Here is a 9,793-nt window from a genome sequence, read left to right as displayed (position 1 = left end):
TCGGTCTCCTCCTGATCCTGACTGTAGCTGCTGTTGTCTACTCCAGGTGTCGTCTCAATATCAAACTCTGGTACAGGAACTCCTATGGAGACTATGAGATCAATGGTGAGGAGTGAGGATTTTTTACATTTTTAAATCTTTATTTAACTAAGCAAGTCAGTTAAGAACAAATTCTTGTTTACAATGATGGCCTACCCTGGCCAAACCCTAACGACGCTGGGCCAATTGTGCGCCGCCCTATCGGACTCCCAATCACGGCCAGTTGTGATACAGCCTGGAATCAAACCAGGTTCTCTATTGACGCCTCTAGTACTGAGACATAGTGCCTTAAACCGCTGCGCCACTCGGGAGCCCCAGTTTTAACCCACTGCAGTGGTTAAAACGCATTGGGATGGGAAGTGTGAGCCCACTTTGTCCTGTAGGTGGGCAATGGTTAGTTGTACAGATGTAGGATCTTAATTTGAGACAGTTTGCTACAGCAGGAAAATAGTCTTGCAGCAACAGCAAATGTGAATTACTATGTGGATTATAATGAATGGACAATTTTTTGTAGGGGTTGGAGACATTTTCCATTAGGGCAAATCAATTCTGATATTAAAAAACTTTAGAAGCCTTCTTAAACCTCAATTACACTAAACGTGTGCATTTCCTGATTTGCAGGAAAATTCCGGAAACAATAGGAAGATCAAATTAAGATAAGGCGTCTGTAGGTACCTGTAAGCAGGTTCAAGTAGTATTGGGGGTGACAATGTATTGAACATATGAAAGATACTGTATATTATGTATGTTATATGCTTGCAATGATTGTCATATGTGGTTGTAAGAAGGGTTTACTCAGGATCGTGACACTGAATTGTGGTTGTTTTAACCTACCTGAATTGAATGCACAAATGTTTTTATTTTTTTACCTTTATTTTACTAGGCAAGTCAGTTAAGAACAAATTCTTATTTTCAATGACGGCCTACCGGGGAACAGTGGGTTAACTGCCTGTTCAGGGGCAAAACGACAGATTTGTACCTTGTCAGCTCTTGGATTTGAACTTTCAACCATTTCGATTACTAGTCCAACGCTCTAACCACTAGGCTACCCTGCCACCCCAAATGTCTCAAATGTTTAATCGCACTGGGAAAGTGTCTGCTAAATGACTCAAAGGTAAGTTATGTTATAATGTCTCTCTTTTTGTCACCAGATGGGAAGCTGTATGATGCCTACTTCTCCTATGTCAACAACCAATACGACAGAAAGTTGGTCAACTTCATCCTCAAACCTCACCTGGTGAACAAATCTGGACATAAGCTACACCTCAGTGATAACAACATCCTACCTGGGGGTGGTAATAATGACACAACATAGCCCTCTAACTCCTACAGTCCGTTCGATTCTTACATGAAAAACAACAACATTTTGGCCATTTGGCAGATGCGCTTATCCAGAGCAATTTACAGGAGCAATTAGGATTAAGTGCCTTGTTCAATCCCCAAGCTGCCTTTTCACATAGTCGGCTTGGGGATTCAAACCAGCGATCTTTAGGCTACTGGTCTAATGCTCTTAACCTAATAGGTTATCTGCTGCCCTGGCTTCCCTGAAAGTTATCAGGTTAACTGTATTTTCCTCCTTTTTCTTCTTCTTCCTCCTCTTCTTCTTCTTCCTCTTCTTCTTCCTCTTCCTCTTCTTCTTTCTTCTTCCTCTTCTTCTTCCTCTTCTTCGTCCTCTTCTTCCTCTTCTTCTTCCTCTTCTTCGTCCTCTTCTTCCTCTTCTTCTTCCTCTTCCTCTTCTTCTTCCTCTTCTTCTTCCTCTTCCTCTTCCTCTTCTTCTCCCTCTTATTGTTCCTCTTCTTCTTCCTCTTCTTCGTCCTCTTCTTCCTCTTCTTCTTCCTCTTCTTCGTCCTCTTCTTCTTCCTCTTCCTCTTCTTCTTCCTCTTCTTCCTCTTCTTTGTCCTCTTCTTCCTCTTCTTCTTCCTCTTCTTCGTCCTCTTCTTCCTCTTCTTCTTCCTCTTCTTCGTCCTCTTCTTCTTCCTCTTCTTCTTTTTCTCCTCTGTCAGAGCCATGTGCTGAGTTCCTGATGAATGTTAGTCACTGTCGGCGCCTCATTGTAGTGATGTCACATGCCTACCTAGAACAGGACTGGTGCTGTAACAACTTTAGGTAGGTATGCAGATAGCTCACCATTATGCCTAAGTAAAAAAATATATATATTTCATTTATCTCTTACCTAAACGCTAATGCTAATGCTAGTTGTGTTGCTGTGTGTTCCTCTTTTAGCTCAGCATGCTAACTGCTAATGCTGGGTGTGTAACTGCTAATGCTGGTTGTGTCTCTGTGGTCTCTTAGCTTATCAGGCTAATGATAATGCCACTAATGCTACAATGTCACTATGTGCTTACCCATTTCCGTAAAAAACAGGGACAACTGCAAGTCTGTACAAAACCCTCAGCATAGCATGATCTAGCTGACTGCTGATGTTGTCCACCCTCTCAGACAGGCTGATATCCCTGTGTTATCCACCCTCTCAGACAGGGCCTTCTGCACCTGCTGGAGCTGTCCCAGAGGCCCATCATCATCATCACATTGGAGGGTCAGGTCAAACTCATGAGACCCGATGTGGTCCAGCAACTCAGAGAACACCAACACAAACTCACCTTGCTCACCTGGTCGGGATCACACTCCATGGTGACTCAACCTAGCCTTGAACCTAACCCTTTGTTTTAATTTATTTCACCTTTATTTAACCAGGTAGGCTAGTTGAGAACAAGTTCTCATTTACAACTGCGACCTGGCCAAGATAAAGCAAAGCAGTTCGACACATACAACAACACAGAGTTACACATGGAATAAACAAACATACAGTCAATAATACAGTAGGAAAAAAAGTATAGTTACAGTGTTCAAATGAGGCAAATGAGGTAAGATAAGGGAGGTAAGGCAATAAAATAGGCCATAGTGGTGAGGTAATTACGATATAGCATATAGATGTGCAGAAGATTAATGTGCAAGTAGATATACTGGGGTGCAAAGGAGCAAAATAAATAAATACAGTATGGTGATGAGGTAGTTGGATGGGCTATTTACAGATGGGCTATGTGCAGGTGCAATGATCTGTGAGCTGCTCTGACAGCTGGTGCTTGAAGTTAGTGAAGAAGATAATAGTCTCCAGCTTCAGCTATTTTTGCAGTTCGTTCCAGTCATTGGCAGCAGAGAACTGGAAGGAAAGGCGGCCAAAGGAGGAATTGGCTTTGGGGGTGACCAGTGAAATATACCTGCTGGAGCGTGTGCTGCGAGTGGGTGCTGCTATGGTGACCAGTGAACTGAGATAAGGCAGGACTTTACCTAGCAAAGACTTGTAGATGATCTGGAGCCAGTGGGTATGGCTACGAGTATGAAGCGAGGGTCAGCCAACGAGAGCATACAGGTCGCAGTGGTGGGTAGTATATGGGGCTTTGGTGACAAAACGGATGGCACTGTGATAGACTGCATCCAATTTGTTGAGTAGAGTGTTGGAGACTATTTTGTAAATGACATCGCCAAAGTCGAGGATCGGTAGGATAGTCAGTTTTACAAGGATATGTTTGGCAGCATGTGTGAAGAATGCTTTGTTGCGAAATAGTAAGCCGATTCTAGATTTTATTTTGGATTGGAGATGCTTAATGTGAGTCTGGAAGGAGAGGTTACAGTCTAACCAGACACCTAGGTATTTGTAGTTGTCCACATATTCTAGGTCAGAACCGTTCAGAGTAGTGATGCTGGATGGACGGTCAGGTGTGGGCAGCGATCAGTTGAAGAGCATGCATTTAGTTTGATTTGCATTTAAGAGAAGTTGGAGGACACGGAAGGAGAGTTGTATGGCATTGAAGCTCGTCTGGAGGTTAGTTAGCACAGTGTCCAAAGAATGGCCAGTATACAGAATGGGGTTGTCTGCATAGAGGTGAATCAGAATCACCAGCAGCAAGAGCGACATCATTGATGTATACAGAGAAGAGAGTCCGCCTGAGAATTGAACCCTGTGTCTCCCCCATAGAGACTGCCAGAGGTCCGGACAACAGGCCCTCCGATTTGACACACTGAACTCTATCTGAGAAGTAGTTGGTGAACCAGGCGAGGCAGTCAATTGAGAAACTAAGGCTGTTGAGTTTGCCGATAAGAATGTGGTGATTGACAGAGTCAAAGCCTTGGCCAGGTCGATGAATACAGCTGCACAGTATTGTCTCTTATCGATGGCAGTTATGATATTGTTTAGGACCTTGAGCGTGGCTGAGGTGCACCCATGACCAGATCGGAAACCAGATTGCATAGTGGAGAAGGTACGGTGAGATTCACAATGGTCGGTAATCTGTTTGTTAACTTGGCTTTCGAAGACCTTAGAAAGGCAGGGTAGGATAGATATAGGTCTGTAGCAGTTTGGGTCAAGAGTGTCTCCCCCTTTGAAGAGGGGGAGGACCGTGGCAGCTTTCCAATCTTTGGGAATTTCAGATGATACGAAAGAGAGGTTGAACAGGCTAGTAATAGGGGTGGTAACAATTTCGGCAGATAATTTTAGAAAGAAAGGGTCCAGATTGTCTAACCCGGCTGATTTATAGGGGTCCAGATTTTGCAGCTCTTTTAGAACATCAGCTATCTGGATTTGGGTGAAGGAGAAATGGTGAGGGCTTGGACGAGTTTCTGTGGAGGGTGCCGGGCAGTTGACCGGGTAGGGGTAGCCAGGTGGAAAGCAAGGCCAGCCGAAGAAAAATGCTTAATTGAAATTCTCAATTATCGTGGATTTATCAGTGGTAACAGTGTTTCCTAGCCTCAGTGCAGTGGGCAGCTGGGAGGAGGTGCTCTTGTTCTCCATGGATTTTACAGTGTCCCAGAACTTTTTGGAGTTTGTGCTACAGGATGCACATTTCTGTTTGAAAAAACCCTGACCCTTAACCCCTAACACATGCTTGACATGGTCCTCCAGGATCACCTCGTTATCTTCCCAATGCTGAAGTCTAGTTGTGTCATATGACAACTGGCAAATAGTCTTTTTTCACATGTCTTATCCAAGATTTACTGTGCTGGCCTGGTTAAGCATCAACTATTACTAGAAACAATGTGAAAGGATGGGGTCTATCCAAACCAGCCCGTCACTGTATGGTACAGGTGTACTCGATAGAGATAGGGTCTTAGTCATGGGTTGGAACGGTTCAGTGTACAGAACTGACAACCAGAGAACTAAAGTGATCTAAACTGTTCCAGAATAGAACCGTTATTTTAAAAGCATGGGAACCGGTTAATAATGTTATTTAATGTTCCAGGCATTTTTTTATGTCCTACAAAAAAAAATGCAGCAAGCACCTATGCAAAGCCTTCACTCTGTTACTCAGAAACGTATTCCAGTGTCAGCCTGCCAGATGAAAATCTGTGTGTGTTTGTAGGCTATAAGTCCCCTCCCCCTCCCTCCAGTCAGGCTACCTGCCCCTCCCCCTCCCTCCAGAGTAGGCTATAAGCCCCTCCCCCTCCCTCCAGTCAGGCTACCTGCCCCTCCCTCTGCCCCTCCAGTCAGGCTACCAGCACCTCCCCCTCCCTCCAGTCAGGCTACCTGCCCCTCCCCTCCCTCCAGAGTCAGGCTATAGCTCCTCCCCTCCCTCCAGTCAGGCTACCTGCCCCTCCCCCTCCCTCCAGAGTAGGCTATAAGCCCCTCCCCTCCTCTCCAGTCAGGCTACCTGCCCCTCCCTCTGCCCCTCCCCCTCCCTACCAGCACCTCCCCCTCCCTCCAGTCAGGCTACCAGCTCCTCCACCTCCCTCCAGTCAAGCTACCAGCTCCTCCCCCTCCCTCCAGTCAGGTAGCTCTAGTCCAATGTTAGGTAGCTCTAATCCAATGTTAGGAAGCTCTGGTCCAACGTTAGGTAGCTCTGGTCCAACGTTAGGTAGCTCTAGTCCAACATTAGGTAGCTCTAGTCCAACGTTAGGTAGCTCTGGTTCAACGTTAGGTAGCTCTAGTCCAACATTAGGTAGCTCTAGTCCAACATTAGGTAGCTCTAGTCCAACGTTAGGTAGCTCTAGTCCAACGTTAGGTAGCTCTAGTCCAATGTTAGGTTGCTCTGGTCCAACGTTAGGTAGCTCTGGTCCAACGTTAGGTAGCTCTGGTCCAATGTTAGGTTGCTCTGGTCCAACGTTAGGTATCTCTAAGCCAACCCTTAAGAAGTTCAAAGACATTCAAAGTTCCTCCATAGAAGCCGCTCCTCCCAAGGTATAATTCTGCGGGTCTAATTCAGATAATGCATGTCATAACAACAAGATGCCCAGCTCTCTCTTTAACAGCACCCTACACTACACCTGTCTGTCCAATGCATGTACATATCTTTCCCGTTCCATAGCAAGCTGTTTTATTCATTGGTGAAGTAATTTAATGTCAAGCTGAACCTCGACATCAGAGTTTTAAAAATGAACAGAAAGGAGCGATATAAACCGTTACTTTTTGGGGGGGGGTTGAACCGGGTTTGAACCGGTTCAGTACTGTATTTTGCTGGTCAGAACAGTGGAACGGAAGGAAATAATGGTTCAGTTCAGAACGAAACGATTGGAAAATAATTTTGGTTAACTAGACTATATACTGTGCCATGTCTCCCCAGCTGCCGTCGTCAGTGTTCTGGAAGGAGTTGGCCCTGGCCATGCCTCATAGGGTTGTGTTCCACAGCCACACGGCAGGGGACCCCCAGACCCTCTTCCAAGACGATAAGGACCCCATGCTCACCCTCAACCCAGACTACCTGGACTGTCGCCCTGACCCTGACCCTGTTGGAGACCTGGGTAAAACCAAGTGAATGGCTGGCAACAGGGTTGGGTGCAATTGATGCTGGATTACAATGCAAATTACATTTCAGATTGGGTCAATTTCAATTAAAATAGAATTGGCCTTGTAATCCCCAGGACCAATACCGTTTTGGGTTCTGTAATGTAATCGTATCCAGTCACGTCTCATAATAATGTCTGGAACGGAGCGAACGACATCAAACATATGGAATCCATGTATTCCATTCCACTCGTTCCGCTCCAGCCATGAGCTCGAACTCCCCAATTAAGATGTCACCTGTGCCATGGCCAATGCATTATCTTAATTATTGCTGTTACAGTTATATATATATTTTTTTTGATGAGGCAAGTCAGTTAAGAACAAATTCTTATTTAAAATGACAGCCTACAGTGGGTTAACTGCCTTGTTCAGGTGGCAGAACTACAGATTTTTACCTTGTCAGCTTGGGGATTCGATGTAGGAACCTTTCGGTTACTGGCCTAGCACTCTTACCACTAGGCTACCTGCCGGCCCTCCACTCTAACCACTAGGCAACCTGCCACCCCTCCACTCTAACCACTAGGCTACCTGCCGCCCCTCCACTCTAACCACTAGGCTACCTGCCACCCCTCCACTCTAACCACTAGGCAATCTGCCACCCCGATGCTTTCTCCAAGGTTGAAAATAATGTCAATCAAGAATAATAGTCACTCTAAAGCCCTGTAGATCAAAGATTGTTGACCGACAGCATCGATCCATACATTTCTTCAACCAAATGACTGAATCTCCTCATTCACCTTCTGGTTTCTTCCCTCCTTCTCTCCAGGCCTTCGTCTCCCAGTCTACAAGGCACTGACATCCAGAGCCCCTGTGCTGCCTATGTTCCCCTCGGTCCCTGCATCCCTGACTGAGTCCAAACTCTCGGATATAGATGTATCGGACCTGGGATCGCGCAACTACGGAGCTCGCAATGACTTCTACTGCCTGGTTACAGAGGACAACATCTAAGAAAGACTGTATAGCTTCTGAAGAAAAAAGGAGAACAAGATCTCCAACTTCTACTCTTCACTCTTAACTTCAGTCTGAATGTAAAACAGGTTCTCTCACCAACACTATCTACAACTTCCCTGTGTATGTTTCCATATTCAAGCAAGTGTTACATTTTTTTCAAGTGAATAATTTTATTCTTGGAACAAGTTTGATTTTATCTGTTTATTGAGATTTGTCCATATTTGAAACCTTTCACATATACACTGAGTGTACAAAACATTAGGAACACCTGTTCTCTCTATCCACGACATAGACTGACCAGGTGAATCCAGGTGAAAGCTATGATCCCTTATTGATGTCACTTGTTCAATCCACTTCCAGCAGTGTAGATAAAGGGGAGACAGGTTAAATAAGGATTAACCAACTCAATATCAAGGAGATGTTTTGTACACTCAGTGTATAAAATTTGATTTCAATGATCACTTCACTGAAATGTTTTGAATGACCTTGGTAGTTACACTACATGTTATTATATGCAATTTGTATAAGATACCTGTTATGTGAACTGTATGTGGAAAGGTACAAGAAGTGGTTGAGTGGTCTACTGCAGTAGTCTGGGGTTTTGTTTTAATGTTAAAGTGGAAATGCATTCATTCTAATTTTGTAATGTTTGTTTAGAATTATGTTCAATAGAAATATTTATCGATCAAAGTTACCCTTTCTGTAGTTTAGGGCAGTTTTCCAGCCCTTCTTCATCTCATCTTGGTAACTCATCTTGGACGAGCCTTGGCTTGTACGAACCAATCTCATGTTTCTTTTTTGTAGGGGTTGATACAATTTTCCTTGGAGGAAATAAAGTCAGTCATTTTAAAGTGGAAATTCCAAACTTTAGAAGCATTTTTAAAACCTTGAACACACTACAAGTTTGCATTTTCTTCTTGGTGTACAAGTATACCTCCTGGACTGGATGCTATTCTATTGCACAGTGTTACCCCGAATCTGTCTCATAAATGCTGAATGCCAAGCAGAGTCGCACGTGATCTTTGGTATGACTCGGCCGGAAGAATAAACTCCCAGTGTTCCAATCTCAGGGCGGACACCCGAACCACATGGCCACTGATATGTTCTCTTTATTTTTAACTATTTAGTGTTTACTTCAGATATTACTTTCCCTCACCAGCAGAGGGCAGAGTTGAGTCGACTTGGGGGGGGGGCTTTCTTATCATAACAATAATCTCAGTGCCCCATTCCCTAGGGGTTATTTGTTTATTGGGATCCCCATTAACTCTTCTTGGGGTCCACAAAAAAACACAAAACATCACAAGCAACAAAGCACTGATAGACAAGGACAGTCACACAAATTGAAAATACAATTATAAACAAACAATACAACTAAAGAATATTGTGCGTTAAAGCATGTCTGTGTGTGTTCATGTGTGTCTCCCTCACAGTCCCCGCCATTACATAAGTTGTTGTCTGATCCATTTGTTTTAAAAAGGTCATTTTACTGTTTACTTCAGTAATTGGAGATGGTAGGGTAGTTCCATACAATCATGGCCTCTGTATAATACTGTGTGTTGCCGTGAATTTGTTTTGGGACTGTGAAGAGACCCCTGGTGGCATGTCTTGTGGGGTATGTACGGGTGTCTGAAGAGACCCCTGGTGGAATGTCTTGTGGGGTATGTACGGGTGTCTGAGCTGAATGTTATTACAGGGGCTGAGTCACTGGCTTACTGGTGCTCTTTCATGCTGTCCCTAGGAGGGGTGCGTCACTTGACTGGGTTGAGTCACTGATGTGATCTTCCTGTCTGGGTTGGCGCCCCCTCCCCTGGGTTGTGCCATGGCGGAGATCTTTGTGGGCTATACTCGGCATTGTCTCAGGATGGTAAGTTGGTGGTTGAAGATATCCCTCTAGTGGTGTGGGAGCTGTGCTTTGGCAGAGTGGGTGGGGTTATATCCTTCCTGTTTGGCCCCGTCCGGGGGTGATCGGATGGGGCCACAGTGTCTCCTGACCCCCCCTGTCTCAGCCTCCAGTATTTATGCTGCAGT

General features: G+C 44.8%; 1 protein-coding gene across 1 annotated transcript in view; it reads left to right on the top strand.

Annotated features, from left to right (window-relative positions):
* Positions 1–8,854, top strand: part of sigirr (single immunoglobulin and toll-interleukin 1 receptor (TIR) domain) — a 22,220-nt gene extending 13,366 nt beyond the window's left edge. The window contains exons 4-9 of the mRNA XM_064929104.1: positions 1–105; positions 1,191–1,334; positions 2,043–2,145; positions 2,514–2,670; positions 6,594–6,771; positions 7,581–8,854. The exon at positions 1–105 is cut by the window's left edge and continues 36 nt beyond it. Coding sequence (XP_064785176.1) covers positions 1–105; positions 1,191–1,334; positions 2,043–2,145; positions 2,514–2,670; positions 6,594–6,771; positions 7,581–7,762 — 869 coding nt within the window. The 3' untranslated portion in view covers positions 7,763–8,854. The remainder of the gene's footprint in view (positions 106–1,190; positions 1,335–2,042; positions 2,146–2,513; positions 2,671–6,593; positions 6,772–7,580) is intronic.
* The last annotated feature ends 939 nt before the right edge of the window (positions 8,855–9,793 follow it).

Source organism: Oncorhynchus masou, chromosome 22 (assembly GCF_036934945.1).
Source record: "Oncorhynchus masou masou isolate Uvic2021 chromosome 22, UVic_Omas_1.1, whole genome shotgun sequence".
In the NCBI taxonomy this organism is placed as follows: domain Eukaryota; kingdom Metazoa; phylum Chordata; class Actinopteri; order Salmoniformes; family Salmonidae; genus Oncorhynchus; species Oncorhynchus masou.
Note: the sequence above shows the minus strand (reverse complement) of the source record. Positions and strands in the feature narration are given on the sequence as shown.